Source organism: Chaetodon trifascialis, chromosome 6 (genome assembly GCF_039877785.1).
Source record: "Chaetodon trifascialis isolate fChaTrf1 chromosome 6, fChaTrf1.hap1, whole genome shotgun sequence".
NCBI classification, from domain to species: Eukaryota; Metazoa; Chordata; class Actinopteri; order Chaetodontiformes; family Chaetodontidae; genus Chaetodon; species Chaetodon trifascialis.
Genome location: NC_092061.1, coordinates 15,204,968 through 15,229,498, shown reverse-complemented (window position 1 = coordinate 15,229,498; position 24,531 = coordinate 15,204,968). Strand labels below are relative to the sequence as shown.

The window sequence follows — 24,531 nt, the reverse complement described above, 5'->3', positions numbered from 1 at the left end:
TATGATTAAATCAAAGTTCATATCGTCTTTGTTCTCCAAAGTAATGAAAAAAACAGAAACTGAATAAAACATTTAGAGCTGAACAATATGCAACGATCATTCCTCGGTTTAGTTAAGTGCCACAACTGCTAGTTGCCAATAAATTGGAGACAGACTTGGGGGAGAATAGTCCTTCATCTACAGTAGTAACAATTGGCAGATGTTAACAATTTACTTGAACTCACTGTGAGGCACTGTACTCTAAAGTATAGTGAAACAGGATGCTAAAAACCTCCTATCTTACATTTAAAAACCACATTTGACCCCTCGCATCAAGTGTGAGTGTGAGGAGGCAACACACAACAATGGTGCCGTGCAGGGCTGAAATCAGGGCTGCTGTGGTTTTATGGCATGCATGGCACCAGGATGCCTCAGTCCACTGTGCCCCTGACCGGCATGAGAGAAACACTGACCATGTCAGGAGAGCACAATGTAACATCCTTAGATGTGAGTCTTACACTTTCAACATACGCTTGCTGAGAGCTACAAAGCACAAGAGCTATTTCACTGTAAGTAGAAAAATAGCTGTGGTGTGTCAGTGAGGTCGGGGGAATGTTTTGGTATGAGTGTTTGTCATTTTCCTCTGAGCTCAGGCGACCACTAAGAATTTTCAAGGCCATTGTGAACACGCATGACAGATTTGTAACATGGCAGCAAAGACGTTGGTTATCTTTTCTTTATATGGAAAAGGTGCATTTATGAACCAAGGAAAGGGTAGAAGCTTGCATTCTGTCGCACAATGTGAACCAACATAAACGGTGCGACGATTCAATGAGGACATGGTGGCGAGACAGACAGGCTTGAGACTGGGAGGTTGTCGTCTTTCATGTTTGGACTCTCAGACATTCGTTTTTGAATTGTGATGTGACGGCCTTAGCTGTAATGGAGTGTGTAAAGTACGGTGTTGCCTCAAATGTTGCTTGCAAGTTAATCTTTTACTCAGTTTGCAGTATCACAAAGGAATAATTGTCCATTAAGTCCGTGATTTACACTTTTATTTAAGGTAAAATACTATTTTAGATCAAAGGTTACTGAAGTACCTAAAGTCCTGAGATAAATCACTGATAGTTTCTTGCCGATTAATGGTTTTTATGACTTTACTCAATTTCTCCACCAGGTGGCGGCAAAGGCTTAAAAATAATGTGCTCACAGACACATTTGAACATGATCCCACTGGAAACTGATGTTCATTTCTGTATTACTTGGCCAGTTACCACTTTTCAACCAATGTGTGTCCAGCCCCTGAATGTCTGGCCTTATACTCTATGGGATTTCAAATGAAGTGGTGAACTGTGAGGTTCACTAAATGAAAAGCAACTAAATGTTATCGTTTCCTGTCTAATTATCAATAAATCGATGCAATTCAGTGATTACCTTCTTGTAGTTTCTCAGAATATTCCACTCAAATATTTTCATCAATCAGAAATGATGTGCCTCTTCCTGCAAATGTTAAGAACCCAGTGATATACAAGAAAAATATGTCACCTATTTCCATGTAGTGTACAGAGATGGAGCCAGTCTAGAGGGGTATCTATACAGAGGGTAACAGCACAAACAGTAAATTTAGAGATTAAACAGAATAAACCTGACACTGGGTTTTGATTCAACTCTGTATCGTTGTTTTTTATTGACTGTTAGAGTAAAAAACAATTATATGCACAGTTGGAAAAGTTGGATTTATTGACACTCTAGTGTATGAAGTTGCTCTGGTGTAACTCAGTGTAAATGTGCCTGTGATCATAACGGTTAAGTCACCTCACGATCAAATCCCCGGAGCCATACAGCTCTGTGTGACCTTGAATTTCAAAAAGGCTCTAACACAAATCAAGCAAGTAAAATCTCACATTATAAAGAATTTATTGCAGGCAAACAATACCATAAATAATATTTACAAACTATAAAACAACATTCCTTTATATGGATCCCATGAAATTATGGTGAACAGTCTTTCAGTCGCGGATAAGAATGAATCCTCTTTGCAGCTGAGTTCATCACACTGACCAACTGCAAAATGTGTGTAAGTTTAAAGCTACATTCAGGAAATAAACTGAATTTAGACGCACCGCATTCTCAGAGTTGGGAACCATTTACTTAAAACTTAAAATCTTTTAACCGCAGAAACAGTTTAAAAAAAGGGGCTTTGTCTATAATAACTTTCCAATTTGTGACTGAATGTACAATGAAAAGGCTACTCCATTTTCCAAACTGCACCGTCATTTACACGGTTCCTGACCACTAAAAGTTCACTGCAGCCAGATCAGTAAGTGAATAGCCTGTAATATCGCATTTAATATTGGCAACCTGACAGCGGAGATAAAGGCATTGTATACAGGCTGAGTTAGTTCTACAACCACCTCACCCATCTACAGTGCATTTCACATTAAGGTTATGCATCTCTGATGGACTGTTTTGGCCTGCAGTCTATGCATGGGGCATTAATTCGTGTTTAACAAATTATGCACACAGTACTCACAGCACACCATTTCCTCTTGGCTTTTAGTTTAAGCATAAAGGAAAGAATTCAAAACAACAAAAGAGAACTGTCCAAAAACATCTGAATACCTTAATATTTCAATTATCCCGTTGATTGTCCCCATTTTCTAATCAACACTGGCTGAGAAAAGTGTCAGAAGTGCAACTATGAACAGCTTTTTGTTAAAATTCTTCTTTGCAGTAAAATAAATGTTTGAAACTATCTGACGCTAGTTTCCTTTGCTTTCCAACATTCCAGCAAGTTGAGTGGGAAAAGTACAGTGTGTGTGCCTGTTGAGTCTCACTCTCACGTCATTTTTGTCGTTTCCTCTCTGATTCCAAATAAAAATTCTCAAAAGCTTCCTCCATCTCAGGCCCCATCTCATCTTCAGAGTCGTCGAATCTGTGGACACAACAAAATGAGCGACTAAGAGCCACAGACTTTACTTTTTAGATCTTTAAAGTTAAAATCTTTAAAATGTCTTCCTGAATGTATTCGTAGATGGCTCGTGTCACTAATATTAGCATAACCTACATTGTGCATGTACTTGCCATTTACACAATGCACAAAAAGTGCGCACACACAGATGCGCGCACAGACACACACAACATGTGGCGAGAGGACAGGAGGGGGCTAAGCCCTCCAACTGCTGACTGCACTGAATCTGGGTCCATGGTTGACCCTGTTGCATTGTGGGCCAGTCAGACACACTGGCCAAGCTCAGGGGCCCACTGGTCACTGGTGGTCATATGATCTGTGTGAAGCCGGCATACAGTCACATGACCCAAGATGTGCCAGCACGGTGGTATTACTGAACAGATTTGGGTCTAAAACCATGAACTAGTGATGAATGACACATAATAACTGGAACATCAGTGTGTCAGCAGGAAATCTCACCTTCAAAATACAATGAGTGCTGAGATGATCCTGTCATTACTTTGACTACATCCTACACATACCATAAATAACCAGGCTTAAGTTGTGACAGTTACATCTGTGAATGTAATCTATGTATCCAAAGCAAGAAGGATCAAACACTCCCCCAGTAAAGTAGGTGAGCGTAACCTAAATGAAAGGCACACATGTCCGTTACCTCTATGATATGTACTTACACTTCATTTCCATTTTCTCCAAAATTATCGTGGAAATAGTCCTGCCTGTCCAGGATCTCCTGGTATTTCTCGGCATATTCTGCGAAAGCAGGGACACCGATATTCAAGCACAACAGAGGCTGAAATGTTTTCCATTGGCTGAGGAGAGTAACCGGGATGAGTCAAGCCAAGGTGGCCGCTTCTAACAATAACTTGTATCGAAAGTAAAAACATAGTTTGTTGTGCAGAAACATCTATTTTCCCCCCATTTCCTTATCAGCATACAGTATTTATTTAAAGTACATGTGGGAAACACTTAAATTGCTTTTTTTATTTTACTTAAACCCCCTGCGTAGCCTCACCTGGGTCTGCTGCTGTAAAAGGGGTGCCATCTTCTGTGTAGAATGTCGGTTCATTCTGAGAGGAAAAACAAAAACAAAGCCATGATGCACAGTAACAGAGAGAAAATAGAGTTTAAAAATAAGTAAAATGGGGGAAAAAAAATGGTACAGCTGACACTCACCATGAAATAGTTGGGGTCGTTGTCTGGCGTGGCATTGCTGGCAGCTGCAGCAGCACGGACTCTGCCCCAATCACTAGATCTCAACTCTACTAATTTCAGGAGCATCTGTCTAACATCCCTGAAAGAAAAATGCTCATATCAGAAACTTTTACCCAGCGTGTCCATGAGGGTTTACTTCTGAACCATGATGCTTTTGGCACTTCATGTTTTGCCAGTTTATGGAGGACTTTTGAATGATGGTACATGTTCCTGATGCTGTGTGTGGTACTTTCTCTCCATTGTTTAAAGCACTCTGAAACTTAAATGTCTTCAGCACTGCCACCTGGGACACACATGATCATTAAGTGCAGCTATGTTAGCAGACACCTCTGCACTCATTCGCAGCACCTCAGATGCAGACGCATGTTTCAAGCTTTTCAAATCTAAAGTGACCTTAAGCATAAACCTTGAGTAGCAGCTGCATACAAAACACCATCCTGATATACACACCTGCTGCAGGTGGCATCCAGTAGAATAGTTTCTATTCTTTGGATCAGTTGCTCCATGTGTGGTTTTCCACTCTCTTTCCATGCATCATCCAGGACAGAGCCTGTCAGCTGTGAATTCAAAATACATTCTCATTATCTCCCTAAACAATACAACTACCTGGAAATCTGTAAACGTGTCTGATAAAGATTTGAAACCTTAAGCAGTTTGACAGCACAGATGAGATTTGCATCTACAGGATTGTTTAGCAGGCTGTTCATCAGGTCATTCAGAGCAGACAGGAGGATATCTGCTCGATTTGGAGGTCCCTTTCCACTCTTTACCTAAACAAACAAAATCAGATTAGCACAAATATTAACAAATGACTGGCACCATGAAATGGCTCCATGGCCCTCATCTGAGATCTACAACATATCTGCAGAAGGGTGGTCGGCTCTTGAACAACAGTCGTGACCACATGCAGCAGCACCAGACATCCTAAACGTCTGGCAGCAATTCAAGAGGATTATACCAAACAAGTATGAGTGGCAAGGTGATACATGAAATGAAAAATAAAATTTATACAGCGTGGCCTGTTTTTTAACGTGTCGAAGCCACCAACTGCAGTAAGCACTGCCTGTGTGTCTAAATGCACAGCAAGTACGGTCCAAATAAAGACATAATAATGTGATCCAAAAAGAAAGTCCACATTGTGTTATTCGCAATTTAATAAACTTGGTAAATAAATGCATTTACACATCTTGACACAACCTGAATGAGAGTATAATGCTGAGTCAAAGAGAACCTCTTACCTCCAGGTTGAGATAGAGCTCTCCCAGAAAGAGCACAAAGGAGTGGAGCTTCTTCTGAGCCTCCGCGTCTCCTCGAACAGCTGCATCCCTCTGTTCAAACTCTATTCGACACCTATCAAACACAACACTCTTGCTTTTTAATGGCAATCTGACTCAACAGTTCACACAGCCTTGAATATTAACCTTATAATTTGCCGCCCAAAAGCTAGTCCATTTTTAACACTAAAAATATTTCTACTTCTGATTCTGATTGTGTCATACCAACATTTTCTAGGTTAATAGGATTTTTGTCATGAGATCTTGTCTATTGTGATATGAAGTTATATCCAATTCAGTGAAACCAGAGGTAAATCACCTTTTCAGGAGCAGCTGACGAAAGTTGCCACTTGGCGGGCTGATAGTGAGGTGATGGGACAGGTAGTTACAGAGCCTGGCTCCCGTGTAAGAGAAGTTTGGAATGGCAGTAGACTGCAACAAAAAGAAAATTTAATACCTAATAGGGCACCTAATACAATGGTGCGTTTTGTCAAAAACATGCAAAATGAGGACTGAATGTGTCTCTCCAAACCTGTGTGTAGATCAGTTCCACCAGCTCGTGCAACGACTCTTCAGTAGTAACGCAGGAGTTGAGCATGCCAGTTATGTATTCAATATCCGACTCAAAGGAACCTGGTGAGGAGCTCAGGTGGCCGAGGAAGTCTGTGACCATTTCAGCCAGGGTTGGTTCACCATAATAGCTTTCACTGTCATCATAAAAAGTGGGGTCCTATGCAAAAATGACAATAAAAAAATGAAAAACTAAAGAGGAAAATCCAGAGCACTTTGTCTTTGTCAACTGAGTGACGAATTAAAATCTACATTTATTCTGTCTTTATTTATTCTATCTTTGTGAAAATAATGGATGGGTGTGCTATACTGACAGTTCCTGACTCCTACTTGGAAGCTAAAGACAGAAGTGAAGAGAAACTTTAGGATGTTTAAAAAACACTAAAAAAAACAAACAAACTAACAGCTAGTATCATGATAAAGACAGTGACAGCGTAAAAGTCCTCTTACTTCATACAGGTTAAATCCAGAAGGGACAAACTCTGGGGCACTGGCTGAAAGCTTTGATGACTTGACCATGGAATCCACGTCATTACACCTTCTGGAGGCAGACGTATTGTTGGCATTTGCACTTTGCTGGGGTTTGCTCTGTCTTTTTGAATCTGAGAGAGGAAGAAGACAGATGTTTCCGGTCTTGGTCATATGTGACTCTTTTTTCTTTTACCTCTTCATTCATAAACGGCAATCTTTCAAAACAGGTGCCAAATATAGACAACCATAACAGCTGGGTACTGTGGTTTTAAGCAAACTCAAACACAGGTAAATTGTGCATTTGTCTGAGACCATTTCCAGCCATAGATCTGGAGCACTGGCTAGTATTTACAGCAGAGAGATGCTGTATGCGCTATAGTGCCTGTGTTCATCATACTGAATAAACATGTCACCCACTGCAATAGTGTGGCTGACTGAGTGACTGATTTTTAACAAGTTCTGGACAGCAATGGAAATCCACCGCACAGAGGAATAAGTAATATCAGACTCTGGATACATAGATAATACTTATTAACAGGATCAATACTTGGCTGATTTTAGTCTCTCGTTCTCTCACAGAAAAGATTCACTTTCATTCCAGGGGGAAATTGGTTTGCAGTGTGGCCACAAAACTGAACAATAAAAAGATAATCGTCAATGGGATATCTAAGACCTAGTCCACACATAGCACTCCAAGGTTAACAGTAAATCACACCACATAGCATGGTCCTACAGTGGTTATAAAATACAAAAATTCAATCTGAGAAAATAATGTTGGTTTTGTTCAAATCTGCAATACAATACAGAACAATTCACTACACTTTCTACTATGTAGCACTAACTATAATGTAGTAGTAAGAGTTTCATACAGGACTGATTTTGGCAAGGGTGTGTGTGTGTGTGTGTGTGTGTGTGTGTGTGTGTGTGTGTGTGTGTGTGTGTGTGTGTGTGTGTGTGTGTGTGTCTCTCTTCTTCCCCAGGTACCGCAACTCATGCATGTGTGTGACAGAGTCTGATGATGTTACTTTCGTCACTTGGGGCCCTGAAGACGCTGACCTGGTGAAAGGGCCCGTAGCTCAATGAACAAGGGGTGCTGTGGGAGAACACTGCACTGACGCACATCACTCCATGTCACACAATCAGCCACACCAGAACCACACCTCCAACTCCCAGACTTATTGTTAAGGTCATACTGCAGGGGCAGTGAAAGGACAGCACACATCAAAAGAGCAATACATGTGGTTGGTTGGCTGTTTGTACTGAATCATGCTGGCTATGTTTTTCAGAAGCAAATACCATTTTCATGCATTATCTACCTGGTTGACTACCTGCTGCTGGTTGATACCGATGCGCTTTGTGAGACTTTTAATACGCGTGTCTTTCAGACCTGCCTATGTTAATGATTTGGTTTGATCATGGTTTTTTGTTACAGGCACTGACAAGTGTATCAAGAGACACAGTCCATTAAAAAAATCATAATAGGACTTCCAATCGATGAATTTACCCGGTGAAGTAGCCCACCGGTACTTCACTAACCTACTGCTTAAAGCCAGCTACTTAATCAGATTTGGGAGGCGGGCTCGTTCTTCCTCTTGGCTGCGCTGCTAACTGTACGAAACGATATATTTGCTACAACGAAAGATAAGTTAGCTCTCCAAATTCAACATTTGGCTGTGTGAGGCAGCCTTGACTGTGGCATGTATCCAGTTAACTGTGTGATATTTGAGTGGGAGCTTTATTTAGATGTTACCTCACATGAAATAACAGGTCCAACAGATCCAACAGGTGCATGTCACAACGCCAAAATGCTAACGTTAGCTAACATTACCGGTATTTAGCAGCTAGCTAACAGCTACTTGCAGCGAGTAACATTATCTTAACCCCCCGCGTTTCTCAGAGGAACTGTCAGTGTGGGGGAATTTTATGGCAAATATTAGGTCCAAGTAAACACATCTTTGGCCCTCAGTGATCATGACAGGGAGTGACATGTACTAGTTACACGAAAACGAATCTGAAAGTAGCCATTAGCTAACTTAGCTCAGTTGATGTTAGCTAGTCGACGGTTCCCTACCTCCAACAGCCACATCCAGCCCCGTGCTACTGTTGTTCTCGGCAAAAGGGGGAGATGTTCGCGGCTGTCTCAACGGCTCCCTTTGGTTGAAAAGTGCGGTTTTGGTGACCCCATCCACGTCGCTACCCACGAGCCCAGGGTCTGCTGGAAGAGTCCGGGTTCTGCCCGCCCCAGGAGTTCGGTCAAAATTCTCGTTCATGACTGCTGGTTTGTCATCCAAACCTGCATCAGAATAAGACGAAGAAATGCTGTCCACCGCAACAAATGCCTTTTCTTTTGCGTAGTGGCAAAACACGCCCTATCTCTCTTTCATGGTGGCTTTTTCTCTGTTCTTCTTCTTCTTTTAACTGTCGAGTTGCAACCAGCCTTTTTCTCTGTCGGATATTATCGACAGTACACAACTTTTTTTTATCCACTTCCTTTAACAACAAACTCGCTGCCGCTTGATAATCCGTGACATGTTTTTTGTACATCAAAGTAAATCTGGTTCCCTCTCGTGGCGTGGAGTGGAAGCGCAGCCATACATGACGTGCAGTACAGCCTTAACACACAGGACGGCATCATCAGTGGTGGTTAGATTACACAGATTCTTAAGTAAATGTAGAAATATCTCTGTATAAGAATGTATTGCATGATTAAATTTGAATATTTTTTAAATTTATTATGTATTTTTCTTCTTGCTGAAGGGAGGGCAGTCTAATTACTTTAGGAGAGCAGTGAGGGTCTTTCAACTTTTTCTCCTCCCAGATTCATTCTTCCCTTCTGGGATTTATTGTCCAAAAAAGAAAGAAAGAAAGAAAGAAAGAAAGAAAGAAAGAAAGAAAGAAAGAAAGAAAGAAAGAAAGAAAGAAAGAAAGAAAGAAAGGGAGTGAGCAATGAAAATAATATATTTTTTATATAAAAACCAGCACCCAAATAATTTTGTACAGTCGCTAGAAATGCAGAAGTATTTCTAGAAACATTTATGTAAAGCATCCAAAATTAAAATGCTTCCTGTGAAAAAAAGGGGGGAATTTTGTGAGTGCTATATTATTACACATTGGATTATTATTACTGATGCTTAGTGTATGTGGCATTTTACTGTTGTAGTTGCTCAAGGTAGAGCTAAATTGAACTACTATTGTCAGTTACTTAATAAGATGATTTTATGTAAATGCAGTGGACTAAAAAGTACAATATGCCTTCCTTGATTTGGTTCCAGACTGTCATTTAATAACAGCTGCTGTGGGGGGATTCTGAGGTCATGAGTCCCCCACAAAACCCCAACTCTCTATGAAAATCTGTAAATCAGATCTGCTCACATCGTACAGTATTTATCAATTCAACCGCTCAGGTAGATTTAGACATTTTATTTGCCACATGAAATGTCTAAATGCTGTTTCAAATTAAAAAATCTCTTCACTGTTAGGAATAGTGTACAAATACTACGTTTCTTGATTTAAATTTAAATTAATTTAATCAAATTCACTGAAAAAATCTGTTGTTTGCCATAAAACCCAGTGTGACATTTCTGATTTTATGTTCTGCTCAGGTGGTGTAAAATCACCAAATGTCCAGAAAATACACTGAGAGCATGACCTCGGTGTCTGCAGTGTTAGCTACTGCCCTGTTCATGGGTTCAGGCAGTGCTTGGCTGCACATCGTGAGCGCATAATGATGGACCTGTTGCAGGCTGTGTGTGGTTGAGTGGGTTAAATAACCTCATATTGATCTAAAATATTTGCCAAAGCAGCAAGGTTTGGATAATTACACTTAACTGACATATCAAACAAACATTTATGCATCACAGAGGAGATTCTGGACCTGTGCTACCACGCAGAAGTGCCTCTCTCCCCGAGCTCAGTCAGTAGCTGCCCACTACAAACATGTGCTGCACCAGACCTCTCAGTCTAAGCATTCATTAGTTGTTTTAGCCTCCAGTCATTTTCCACTTGTTTCCCAAAGCTGGATCACATTATGCCACAGAGAATTCCCGTGCCAGAAATGTGGAGACCCACTTTGATAAAAGATTGCTGCCCCGATTTTCTGTTATTGCTGTTTTTCGCCAGTGTCTTGGAGAGAAGTCAAACATTTACACATCTCAGGAGTGCACAAGATGACAAATGACGAGGACTGGTGTTGGAGGGGCATCACATGCATACTCATCACCACAGATTTTAAATGCAAAAAAGTTTCATGTTCCATCAATACACATCATCTAAGTTGTCCCTGGTGAGTTATTTCTTTAATCATTTGGTTACATACAGAGCAGAGACCAACTTAACCTTCCTATCTTGTATTTCGTGTAACTTTAGAAAACAAAAAGAACATCTAAAACACATTTGGTCCAAAGAAAGGCTTCAAATCGATTTCCTTTACATTCATTCATAAATTGCACTCAATAACCCTCGGCTCAACTTCCTAATCTTACTTCTTAGGTAACGTCTAAAGGTTTATCCTCAGGGCACTGCTGTGAATCCAGCCTCAGAGGTGCAACAACCACACCTTATTGCACAGTCGCTTGAGAGAGCAGTGGAAATGTATTGCTGTGTATGGTCCAGAGATGGTCATGAAACAGCACTCCATATGTTGCTCTGACTGTCATAGTGGAATGCGCTGCAGCATTCCTCGGTATTAATCATTCGTCACGGTGATTCCTTAAACGACTATTAAAGGACAATACACTATCGCTGAAAGCAACAGCTTCCATGTGCTCTGGATTCCTATGGTTTAGATGGCTTTTTTGGTTTCCCCTCCCTCTCTCCTCGAGCCACAGTCAGACTCAGACACTGGGATGAATTTGTCTTGCAGTCACCTTCCCGCCTTCGTCTACTCTCCCAATTTTTTGTGCCTTTGCAGAGATGGATGCGCAGAGAGGCGGGATAAGAGAACATGAGGTCCGGAAGCCTGTGGTGTTAATGTTCTCCCTGTGCTCTTTTGATCTGGCATCAGGGCAGCTGCCATTGATTAGTGTGTTTGTAGATGATTACTGAAGGAAGTGGGTGGTCAGACACAGGTCATATCTCTCCCTCTCTCTCTCATTCTCATTTCTGCCTCCACACACACATTCAGATCCTCCTCCAAGGCCTTCCAGGAGCCTACGGGCAGTGGTGCTGCACACCGACACAAAGCTGTTGCCATATTTTTGCTAGAATTATTCAGCAGGTGCTATCTTTACTAGTCAAGCCCGGCTGCAATCGGGGAATGTTGCAGCTCCTCAGTAATGGGGTGATATTAGGAAATGATGTCACCATCTACAGGCAATGCAACCTACCTCCCGCCCATTTTGTTGTGGTCGGTCTGTATGCTTCCCGTTTGTTTGGGAACTACTCATTAGAGCAATGGTTGCCACATGGAATATCTGGCCAGGCATTAATAGTTGCCTTTTGTCCCTTCTTACCTCAGAGGGCCAGATAAGAATAGACTTAGCATGACCTGAACGCTCACTGGGGTTTCTAGCCACTTGCCAGAAAAGTTTTTGGTGCATGGAGGAAGCAAGACGACTGCGTTGCAGAGGAGAAAATCGTATTTTATTTTCACGTAACAGAGTTCCTATAAAAAGTAAAGAATGCAAAGGAATGCTGGCCTCCTAAGTGTTCCCCTCCAGTTAAATATTTCACAAAATAAATAAATCATTACAATCAAAACACAGTGGTTAAGTATCAAACATTTGCTTTAAATGTGTTGTGTCCTCTATTATTTAATGCTGTTGCGATAAACTGACTGATCACTCCCCTCATCTTATCTGTTTTCTATCTTTCCCCTTTATGCTGCAGATAATCTGGTGTCTCACAGGAGATTATGGATTATAAATAACATCTTGAGATACTTCTGCATCTACCACAGTTCATTAGCTAGGACAGTATTTTCTGTGTTGTCCACATTACACACATAATCCAGTTGCAAACTGTTTGGCACAGAAAAAGAAGGATAAATATTGCATCCCGTGCCACAGAAAACACAGATATCGTCTTTTCCCACCAAATAAAGTACAAGATCTCAGTCAAAGTCAGGAACAGAGATCAGATTTTTGTGTAACAGTGTTAGTGCCTTGTTTCCAATTGAGAGATTTCTCAGGGAATGTCTTCACTTTACAGCCTTTTTTTTTTTTTTTTTTTTCAGTATTGAAAACCTCTCTGTCCAGTGCTGCATGTCCTCCTTCTCCAGTTGAGTTCCCCAGTTCACACCGCAATTGGAAGGAAGTGGGTGGCCGTGTTCTTCCTGCGGGTTTTCTTCCCTCTCAGCGGCTTCCCGTGGACATTCAGACCCACAAACATCTGCCGCTTCTTGTTCCTCCACTCCGCTGACGCGTATGTGTTGTAGCCGTTCTCCTCAATCCGCTCCTTCAGGGTGCAGTCGACGCCGAACTCTCTCTGGAAAAACAGCAGGTATCATGTTTCAGTGTTATAACCCCGACATGTGAGGTTAAGGCAAAACACAGATCATTTTCTGGTGCAAATCCATTGTGGTTGCACACGGTACCTTGTTTATTTACTACGCCTTAGATCTACTTTGCATGGTTTGCTTTGTGTGCTTGTGCAGACACGAGTGTGCACTTTGAGAATTGCACCGTTCTCCTGGAGGTTCACATGTGTGCGCTGGTCTGGTTGTGATTCAGAGTTGACCCGGCATTTAGAGAAGCAAAGATAAGGACGGGACTTTGATAAGGACAGAAGAGTCTGACACTATCTCTGTCTCTGGAGCATCCAGATTGACCCCTGACCCGGATACTAACCGCTCCGTACAGTTCTCCCTTCCTGCTGATAGCCAGATAGTAGCTGCTGTTCACCCCTTTGATGGCCACCACTCCCACGTCCACCGATGTGATTTCCAGAATACCTAGGATTCAGCAAAAAATATGGTTATGTCAATATATGTCAAACGTAAGACCTCTTATGCCATTTGTGAAAGTGAAAAGATTTTTCAAGCAGTTTGAGCTGAACAGACTTTTGCATTTCCTTCACTGCACAGAGACAAAAAAGCTGGGAGGACAGAGGAAGCAAAGGTGATTAAAGGTTTTCCTGACAGTTAATACTGGCAGCAATCGCAGGCCAACCACTTTTCACAGCGTAACTAATGGATGGAACAACATATTGCATGCTCGCTTTGGGACATTTACACGTGGGAACACACAGTGTGGGAACACTGTCTAAGGTCACAATTATTCTTTGAGCACATTTATCATTTCAGTGATATTATAAAGTTACTTTACAGCCTACACCTGTGTAACAGATTCCAGCTGTGCAGGCCATTTATTTTGAAAATTAATGGGTGGATACCACAGAGATTCTCAGGTTGTTTATGTTCTGTTTGGTATTTGGGTTTCCAAGTCCCCATACAAGTAATTCAGGTTTCTCATAGGCTATTAGAGGGACTAATTTATACCCCAGTTAACAAGGGCATGCTTTTGCCGCAGACAGCTGTGGTTATTTGTGTGGTCTCAGTATCAGAGGTCAGAGAGATATAACTTCCGAATGTGTCCTTTGACCACAGAACCCACTTGTCTCGCCTTGTGTGCTTGTGTGTGTGTGTGTGTGTGTGTGTGTGTGTGTGTGTGTGTGTGTGTGTGTGTGTGTGTGTGTGTGTGTGTGAGTGAACCTCCCCAGGTTCCCATGGCATGTTTGATTTCATGCCTCCCTCCCTGACTTCCTTTCCCCACTTCCTGTGAACTGTCGTTATTTTATCCCGATAAGCACATATGTGTACTCACACACACACCCACACTCACACACATTCAGACACACACTTCAGCGTGGGGGTGTGAACTCCACAGAGTCGACGACACCCTTTGATCAGATCAGCAGCCCCTCCTCTGTCTGATGACTGTTTGTGTGGCAGCCTGCTCCACTGTCAGACCCACTCTCCGGTGGCTGGGGGGCCTCTGAGGCTGCCAGCCTCGTACATGAGTGGACAGCCGAGGATGCAGGTGTGCCCCCCAAAGAACAATCCCTCTCTTAAAAATACAGCAGCTTCTCTCCTCGTCCGTGAGGTCTTGACTGTATCAGTTTCTAGTTCAAACAGTGGCACCTCGGGGCAGTGAGGTCTGAAACGGCAAGGCGGTGGTGAGGACTGTGACACAACGGCCATTGAAGATCTGAGAGGAGCTGGTTTCTGTATGGGATCGGGTGTCAGGTATGGAGTGAGGATGTAAGACAATCTATGGCAGTCTCTGGCTGCTCTGTAAACATGGGAGGGATGAAAGGAAGGAGAACAGAGGAGGACAGAGGAGCCATGACAGTGAGACTGGGGGTGGAGTGAGGATTAGTAAGGCTGTAATGATCACTGATCAAAGTCAGCCACCGGAGGCAGGGGCGAGACAGGTTGTATACACACACACACACACACACACACACACACACACACACACACACACACACACACACACACACACACACACACACACACACACACACACACACACCCGTGCACACACTAATGCCCTCACATACACACACATAGTTAATATTGCAGCAGGTGAATGTGCACTTGCACACAACTGAGCCTGGCTGTGAAACTACAAAATCTCCATTCACTGTTCGAGTGGAGAGTAATGAACTTATGGCAGCAGGTATGGGAAAATACAATCAGAGAAAACACGCTCCTCATTTAGCTTCCTCCAGATTACAACATAAAACCTTTAATGTGACAACAATGCTTTGTGTGAAGCAAAGTTTAAAAAGCACACATGTAAAACGTAGCCTAAAGTCAGCCGGCCAGGTTCAGCTGTTTACGTGGGGAGACAGCAGTTTTTCTTTTGCATGCTGGTTGCTTTTTCCTAATGTGTGGCTTATTTGATACGCTCTGTTTGGAGTTACAACAGTAAATGGTGCGTTGGCTGTGGAATGGAGGCACACAATGCCAGTGAGAATTAAAGGTGGTTTTTCCACAGTGGGATGCCAAAAACCATGTGCTTTGCAGCTTGTATTGTTATTCTTTCTCACTATCACTTTGCTCCTTTTATAAAAAAAATTAACTTTCAGGGGCTGCACATAATAACATCTGAGCAGATAAGGTGGAATGTAAATTTTGATTGGTGCCATTCCCATGCAGAAAATGGTGTGGAGTGAGGCATAAATCAGGATATATAGTAATAACACTTGATAAGGACCACACTGAGTGTATTTACACAGAAAGGATATCCATCCTCTTCCCCGCCTCAGAGAAAAGCTATACATCTCTCTCCTCAAACCTCCATAAGAGCACCATCTGTTTTTTTTCCCCACGCAAAAGGCCACTGCTTTGATTTAAGGAGATGAATGTCCACAAACACTCACGCACTCACACACACGTTCGCAGATGCTCTATACACACACTTCTTGAGCCATGTCCAGAGGCATCTTGCACACATGGTCTGGCCCCTATAGGCCAGAAACACAACTGGTGGCCAGAAACAAATAGGCACACACACTTACACAGACACGATCCTGACAGGCGTGTCACAGCCGTGGACGATAAGCTAAAACTCTTTTAACTCCAAGTTTTTGTCTTGTTTGGCGATATTTCACTGGTCACTCAGAGCTGCAAGCTGTCTATAAATTTAAGACAACTCATCATAGATATTTTAATTATGTACTGAGGCCATGCAGATAGCTACTTAGCTGACTTAAACGTAATCTCCCTCCCTTTCTCTCTGCCTCTCTGGAACCTCAGCACAGGCTCCCAGCGGGTTGGAAAGCCATGTGGGACAGTTTTGCGCTGGCATCCTCATAAATCTGTGGGAGGCTGGATGCTGGCTCTTTAACAGACAGTGAGCTGGGTCCTCGTAGGGCCACAGGCAGCACCCAAAATCAAAGCCCCCACATCCCATGCGCCTCTTACTAATGCATGATGAATATATAGATTCATCTATCATAAAACTTGAATGCAGCGTGTCTTTACCTCACAACTTCTGGCTCAGGAAAAGGCAAGCTGGCCTCCACTCATTGCAAAAAAAACTTGATATTTTGTCACTTCAAGGGACCATCGAGGGTCTACAAAGGACGTCAGCCCTGGGATCATGTCTAGCCCCAGGGGCCAGGGCAAAGACTGAAGCTGCTGTTGTGTGGTGTCCTTTACCGTGAGAACCTGATACGAGGGCACATAATCCACACACAGTCCCCAGACCCCCTCAGGACACAGCTTTTTGATGGCACCACCATTGATACTGAAGACGCATGGCTTTGATGTGGCCACAATGATGTTCAGCCATGTCATTCATGAACTTGTACCTCTAGAGAGTGCCCCGTGCTCCTTTTCACCTCCCTCCCCAATGCACAACCTGCACTAACTCAAACTGACTTTCAAGAAAGGCGGCACGACCCTTAAAATGAGGAGTTGTGGGCCCGTAAAAAAAAGAAGGCAGAGGGGTAAATCATCTTCCAAACATACATAAAGTTTAGGGCAAATTCACACACCACTATTATGACAAACCGAGTCGACTTCCTCACGCCACTTCAGTTTACAACTTAAAAGAAACCACTCACAAAAGCGGCAGTAAAGGCATCACGATGTAATACGGTCAGTAAATAAAGTTGCCTCTGTCGTGACCTTGTCAAAACAAACATCTCCCGATGCCATTTCCCCTAAGTCACTTTGATTGAATGTGTGGTTTAGCTCTCCCAAGAGGAACATTAAAGGGTTCCATATACCCTCGCTATGGGATTGGGGGACAGAGAGAAAAAGGGAGAAAAAAGGAGAGCAATGTACTATATATATGTGTGTGTGTGTGTGTGTGTGTGTGTGTGTGTGTGTGTGTGTGTGTGTGTGTGTGTGTGTGTGTGTGTCAGTAATAAGCGAGCACATGTGTCGTCGTCGGCTGCTATATGATCACACACCCACTGGAGCATGTGAGTGCCCGCTGGCTGATAGGCACACACACGTAGCTCGGTGGGAATGCTGGGAGACTAATGAGAATGCTATTTTACTGACTGATATGCCGAAACATACAACATGTAATCACTTTAAAGACGTGTTTCTCCGAGTGAGCACGTCAAACTGCTTTAAACAAATGTCTGATCTGTGACTGAGGGTATGTAATTTGCTCGACGCTGCCTGGCAGGCGGGCAATCTGAGTGGGAGAGTGAGAGAGACACAGAGAGGCACAAAGAGTCTGAAAGCATCAATGAGTCCGACAGCCATATCCTCCACCCCTCCCCAAAGCCCTGCTTCTTCTGTGGTTGTTATCAGTGCTGTTTACCCTGGGCTGTGAAGACTGCCTGATAATGGCCGGGTTATCTGCCCCTGCTCCTTTTTAAACCATCTGAGAGCTACCATCATTGTGCTGAGTGTTTGGACAGGGGAGATATCAGTGGGATGTCTGGTTTAAAACAAAAAGACGACTCTAATCGGGGATTGCTTCATCCTAACCGCCAGCCAGTGGGCAGGCTGGCGGCCTCTTGAAATGAACGAAAAACTATGCTTTTTACTTAAATTTGATGTTTATTCCAAATTGTACGTTCATATATTCAATTTATATATTTGTGTTGATGTGATGTAACCTTTTTTTAGGTAAGATCAGACTTTTTTTTCATCCGATTTCTCAGATTAGAAATAACCAAACATTCATTTGGTGTCAGAAATGTCTGTGGCTCAAAGCAATCAGCAGGTGCTTTTCGTTATGTGTTTGCACAGTCTGCATATGTTTGTATTTGTTATGTGTATTTGTTAATGTCTCGAAATTCAAACAAAGTCAGAAGTTCTGGCTGCAGAGATTAAAAGTCTGGATTTTACAGAGGCACTTTGAAAGGTTAAAACTGACTGACATGTTTTAGCTCAAATGGGCCTTGATTCAGGTCAGTTTTAATATTTGCTGCCCCTGCAGAGACGCAGATCATCTTTGGGGTCTGGTTCCCTCTTTTTTTGACTACTTTTGTACATTAGGGTGTTACTTACTGAAGGGATCATCCTTGATCTTGGTTCCATTGACCTTTCCATTCTTATCGATCCTCAGGAAAAACTTCTGGAAAGAGAACAGCTTCCTCTTCCGTATGTCCCCTTGGAGATGATTGTAGCTGCGCACATGCCTACCCTGCGGTCCCCCAGTCCGACCCAGGGGTCCCCCAGTAGCCCTGGGCCTAGAGAAGACCTCAGTCTCAGAAATGTTCAGTGGAGCCCTGAGAGTTCGTGGGTTGGCGAGCCTCAGTCTGTCTCTGCGGAGCTGATGGCAGGCCGCCCCGGGGAGGGAGAAGGAGAAAACCACCAGGGCAACCAGGAGAGGCAAAGACAGGGAGGAAAGCAGCGCTGAGAACCTTACTCTGGAACTGGTTCCAGAACCAGAACGAGCCCCTAACCCAGCCCTGGAGCAGGACGAGGCAGAGGCAGCCTTACTCCCTCCAGCAGCCCATCTGATCATGGTAGTGTGCTGTGTGGAGGACTAGAGGCAGCCTCAGAGCCTGGGACATGCTGCTGGGGGCGAGGATAGGCTGGGAGGGCAGGGAGGGGAGCCCTCCACAGTCCAGACTTTGCGAGATGGTCCCCCTGCAGAGTCCAAATTATTTAACACCTGTATGAAATCCTCAGGTTTCCCTCTGAATTATTTTTGACTGTCCAACAAGTCACTGTGTTTCGTGCTGATATTCCACAGAGTCCTCTCCACTGTTTCAGGCTGATGATCAGAAAGTCTGCAGTCTGAGTCAGATAAATAAAGTCTGAATAAACGACAATTCCTTAAAAAACGAAACAGCAGTTACTATGTGTGCGTATGTCAAAAAAAAACCTGTTTTCCACTTTGTTTCCGTTTCCTAATTCTTTCTAAATTGTTTGTTAAATTTGACTTTTATTCTTGGCTGCTCCAGCGGGACTTTCGTATTTCCAGACAGTTGCTCAATTAAAAAAAAAAAAAGAAAGAAAGAAAAAAATCCAAAAATATAGAGTTCACTGATATCCAGGTGGAAAGTTTGCCATGTATAAAACTCCTTAGCTCCAGTGGAAAAACAAAACATACAAACCAAAAAAATGCTGCACCATACAATCTACCTGTCCGATAGCTGCTACACTCCTCATGTGCAGGGAAGCATTTTCAGATTTCACTCTGAGGAGGAAAAACAGGACTCAGGACTTGAAGAGGAACACTGGTCAATCCAGGCGCATGTCAGATAATCCATCTGTCTTCTGTTGTCCTGCTCTTCTCGCTCTCTCTTCATCTCTCTCTCTCTCTCTCTCTCTCTCTCTCTCTCTCTCTCTCTCTCTCTCTACCACCAAATTACTCCACCTTCATACAGCATCGAGGTAACGGTCCGGGGAGGTCTCTCTCTCTGTCTGGGGGTTGAGTCAGACTTGTTCGCCTCCTCTCCTTGATATTGAGTGTGTGATCTCCTCACCTGAAGGGCGATCACAGAAAATGACTGTGTGTTGTGTGTAGCTGTGTGACTCTGTTAGTTATTTGATCCCTCCCTCCCTTTACTCAACTTCCCCTCTCACATATGGGAGCAAGTACTGCTCTGCATGTGTGTGTGTGTGTGTGTGTGTGTGTGTGTGTGTGTGTGTGTGTGTGTGTGTGCGTGCGTGCGTGCGTGTGTGTGTGTGTGTGTGTGTGTGTGTGTGTGTGTGTGTGTGTGTGTGTGTGTGTGTGTGTGTGCGCGCGCGCACGCATGCCTACATACAAGCAAATCTAACTTATGAGAGTGGGTGATAGCAGGGTTTATCTGAGTAGAGGCAGCAGGGCAGGAAGAAGCAGTCTGGTAGTATTGGATCAGTCTCTGTGGCCACAGATTGTGCTGATTATTGCTTTATTGGTTAATTGAAGGAGTGCTCCTGTTCTTGTTGTGTTCAGTTAGGTTAATTTATATATCCAGCACACATGTGCCTGAGCGTGAAGAGGATTAGTATCACAAATTGAAATGCACCCACTCCTTACTCATTAGGATGTGATAATCCCCACAAGTGGCCATCCTCATCTATCTCGTCAGATAAAAATCATATTAAGTTACTATTGCCGGTTCCACTCTGGATTCTGGCTTATCATGGCCATCTTGCTGAGGCCTCTCTCTTTCCCTTGTGGCACTTTATTGTAGTGTGTTATCTCTGATGCAGCGGTGTAATGCAATGAAGCTCTCCAGTTTCACTCACCAGACCTCTGCCTTCTTCTGTGACTCAGGTGTCTGAGTGGCCCTCAGCCAATGAGACTGTCTTTTACGAATCACGCATCATTTGCTCCTCAAGGCGAAGTCAGGCCACAGGATGGACAATGTCAAAGCGGACCGGACAGCAATGTGCGGTGAATGAGCAAAATATTAGGGATGGCCGCTGTTCTCTTGAAGGAGAGGCAAGCTTTATCTCCTATTGGTTTTATTGATTTTCAGCACCAGTTACACATGGAGAGGTGCAAAGGAGCCGAGTTAGAGGAAACGTTTCTGCGTTTTGAGATAGTTCAGACTCGGATTGTGCAAAGAGGGCTGCAACGCCATTACCAGTAATATTTTACAGGTTTATGGAGATGTTAACAGTGATCAAGGGCCAAAGAAATGGACATTTTTAACAGTCCACTATGATCAACAAAACTTGTGCTGGCAGCCTTATCTATTTTCCCTGATCCTCGTGTCTTTAATGTCAGGGTCTGTCCTGCTCCGCGCTTTCCTTCCCTTAAGTCCTTGTTTTTAGTGCCTGCTTTAATGTCTGTCAACGATCTATGGCCAGAGCAGCAGTCTGGTCTTAACTCTGGTCTTGGCATGGCTTTATCTGGGGATATAAACAAAGCAATCTTATCAGCGCTTCCTTTGTGGTGTCCCTTCCCACTGTGATAACCTGAATCAGTGCAGTGGAAACAGAGCTGGGAGGAGCAGGCCCCATTTATATTGATTATTGTTGCAGCAATAATAGTGGAGTAATGGTTTTTCTAGGTTTACTTGCATCACTTAAAATGACCTCCACCTAACCTAAAGGGTTCTGGACTATGATTTATTTAATCTAAATATTTCATTAAGTATATTCAAGGTGCATAACTTCTTCTTTAGCATGTTGTGGTTCAATAAGAACAATGTGGGGTTTTCCTTCTTTATTAACATATTACAGTGTGCACTCAATTTAAGTAATTTAATCAAACAGAATAATTGCATTTTATTTCTCATTTTAAAAATCTCTCAAGGTTAAATATTCTATTAAAGACCTCATTATGGTGGAAAATTTACATTCTTTTTGTCTATTCTTGGCTCACTGGACAATTATGTCCTAAATACTTTCCATAATCAGCATGAGCTATCGCTCCTCAGCTGACAGCTCAGAATGGTGTGTTGCAGTCAGTTTAATACATCAGGATTGCATTTGAAAGGATTTCACATTGAATGCATGTGTCAGATTCTCGGGTCGGATCTCAGGGACAACTTAGTGTTCTCTCCACTAAGGCAGTAATGTCCTCTGTAGGCGCCTCAGAGGGATGTAGGCCTGCAATGATGCTGACAGACCCACAAGATTTGCAGGATTTTTCTTTAGAAGCCAAGGAGCAAATTCTTTGTAAACGTAACCGTGCCTGTGTTTTTTTCTCCTGAATGCAATATAAGTGAGATTTGCAGGGTCTGGAGATGGTCTCATCTCCCTCCCTGCTCTACAGCTTTAGTATTTAGTGTATCTTTATAGATCTATCTCCCTGAATTGCATTTCAAAGTTCAAAACAATAGGCAATAGAACAGACAAATGTGCTTCTGATCCCTCCCTACAGGCTGTGGCTCTAGCTGGGTTCTTACGCTACTCTCAAAAACAAAAACATAATTACAATAAAGGCAAAGAAAACTCAAATACCGGAAATTTATACGCGTCAGCGGAGATTTGATTTCACACAGTACCAATTGCCAAAAAGAAAAATGAATCAAGGCGAAACACATGGAAAGATTCCTTTTATTCTTTTTGGGTGTAATGTGAGTGAGTTTCACAAAATGTGTTATTCCATGTCTGTCTTTGACAAAGTAGTAAAAAAAATCAGGTGTTTGTGTTGTTTTCAGATTAGTGGGCAGTTACTTAGTAGTTATGTGATCACGTTTGCATTTTTTATTTGACTCACATTCAAACGCCGGAACAAGTTAGGAGGGAGGTGAAACAAAAAGGCAGAAAGCTGATCATTTGGTGGACAGTGTGTGTATTTGACATTTAATATAAAATTCTGTCTTCAAGATGAGTTTTTATCAGCTTTACTGGTAGCAGTGAGATGATATGTGGGAGCAAGATGGAAATCCACAAAAAAACTGCACTGTGACTTTTTAGAGGTCACTGACTAAACCCACCTGCACAAACTGCCATTTTCATTATTTATTTCTTCAATAGGTTTATGCATTTTAAAAAAATTATTTCTCAATGTTTTGCCGCTCTCTGAAATTCTCCTATTCTTTTAGAGTATTTTGTGCACACCAGTGAGGCACCTTGCAACCCTGACTGTAAAAGTCACCATAGAAATAAAGTCTTTATACCTGTTTTTAATCATATCAGGAGTGCTAACTGGTGAGGTCATGATGGAGCTGTTGCTCATGCAAACTAGGCTGTTAGCGTCTTTTAAATCTGCTGCTGCCCACTGGCATGAAACGCATCGCTTCCTGTGTGTCTTGATTTTATTTCCTTGATTAAGAGCTGCTCGACCACACATTTTTAGCAAACCGTTCCATGTCTTTAATGAACTGGGATTAGCTTGAATGAGTCATTATATTAACCAAAAATCTCATACCTGAAACTCTCATTTAAGAGTAACATTCCAAGTGAATCCATATCCAGCTTTATTTTTGGTCTGCTTATGAAGTTAAACTTTGGCCTGAGTTTACCCCTGAGTTTGCTTAATCCGGATCCTTGTGGCAGCAGGTGGATCCGGCACTGAGTACCATGCAATCTGTTGTTCTGTCTGCTCACCAAACTATATCACATTAGCAAGTTGAACTGTGGAAATTCACCTTATCCATGTCATGTGTCTCTAATTTTGCTTGGCCTCATTGTGAGTGTATTGGCCCCTCCCTTTTGGTACACTATCATTAAGCAGATGTTTTATGAAGAAAAGCACCTCACTCCGAGTTTCTTAAGCTCAAATCCATATGTGGTCTATGAGGGAGTCAAACGCACGACTCACAAACAACCAAACTGACCTATGGGAACCATGTGTGTGTCTGTCTGCGTTCCCTGGGGCCCGCTCTGTGTGTGCTGGGTCAGAGGAGGCCGAGGCTTTAATAAAGGAACAGGCCTGGTACAGGGATGCCAGTCTGATTGCCTGGGGACATGCAACCTGATGGGGTCCAGATGAGAGCCACCAGACTGGACTTCTTCCTCCAAACCAGCAGCCAGTCGGTGCACGGATTATGCTCCACTGCCTTCTTCCTCCAGTCTCTCTTGGTTTACTCTGGGATTTGAGGGGTAAGCCACTAGATTAAAGTAACATTTTCCTTTAATAGTACTTTAAAGCTTTTCATAGATCACAGGAAGATGTGTTACCTCATGCTCCAAAGACATGACTTGCAAACATATGCTCGGCTCGTACTGGAGGCCTCTTTTTTTTCTGTTAGTCATCAAATGTAAATATTTAATATGTTCCTGGCCGTCGTGTTGGGGGGTGTCTGGTAACCTACAAGATGAGGTTGCTGTTTCCTGCTTTACGATGATCAATAGATGTTTGTCATGTTATCTTCCATGTCCTGACCAGGCGCTTACATCATCCTCCGCTCATGAGTGTCAGTTTCAGCAGGGCAGAGGAATTTATTTACAGGTCAGACACTGGATCAGCTGATCCACACTGAACTGTCCTCTGCCTTAGTCAGGCAAATTGAGGTGATGATGCAGTAAATTTAACAACCAAACTTTTTATTCAAATGAGTATAACAATAAGCAATATGACGATAACTGAACCTGATCCTTGTTCTATACTGTTCTATGAAAGAATATGCGTTTTGCCTCTCTGTTTGCACAGTGCAGCTGTGCTTTCAATATCTCTGGATGTGTTTGCCATTGCAGCCAAAGTTGCAATCAATCTGCAAGTATAAATTCCTGTCTGGTGATTTTTTAAAACAATTTCTCAATTTGTTTTGCAGAAAATCTATTACATCACTACATATACAGATGTC

At 42.7% G+C, this 24,531-nt stretch overlaps 2 protein-coding genes across 2 annotated transcripts; both read right to left on the bottom strand.

The window, feature by feature from the left end:
- Nucleotides 1-1,879: 1,879 nt before the first annotated feature.
- On the bottom strand, nucleotides 1,880-8,972 carry paip1 (poly(A) binding protein interacting protein 1). The gene is made up of 11 exons (XM_070965249.1): nucleotides 8,552-8,972; nucleotides 6,460-6,611; nucleotides 5,972-6,169; nucleotides 5,759-5,871; nucleotides 5,404-5,515; nucleotides 4,810-4,935; nucleotides 4,616-4,722; nucleotides 4,127-4,244; nucleotides 3,966-4,020; nucleotides 3,625-3,703; nucleotides 1,880-2,914 (listed from the first exon to the last, which is right to left on the bottom strand). Exons 1-11 carry the CDS (start codon nucleotides 8,748-8,750, stop codon nucleotides 2,824-2,826), a joined length of 1,350 nt encoding a protein of 449 aa, XP_070821350.1. The 5' UTR covers nucleotides 8,751-8,972; the 3' UTR covers nucleotides 1,880-2,823.
- A 3,690-nt stretch (nucleotides 8,973-12,662) lies between these two features.
- Nucleotides 12,663-19,208, bottom strand: LOC139332822 (fibroblast growth factor 10-like). Its single transcript, XM_070964936.1, has 3 exons — nucleotides 18,401-19,208; nucleotides 13,266-13,369; nucleotides 12,663-12,903 (listed from the first exon to the last, which is right to left on the bottom strand). Exons 1-3 carry the CDS (start codon nucleotides 18,858-18,860, stop codon nucleotides 12,712-12,714), a joined length of 756 nt encoding a protein of 251 aa, XP_070821037.1. The 5' UTR covers nucleotides 18,861-19,208; the 3' UTR covers nucleotides 12,663-12,711.
- Between the last annotated feature and the right edge of the window lie 5,323 nt (nucleotides 19,209-24,531).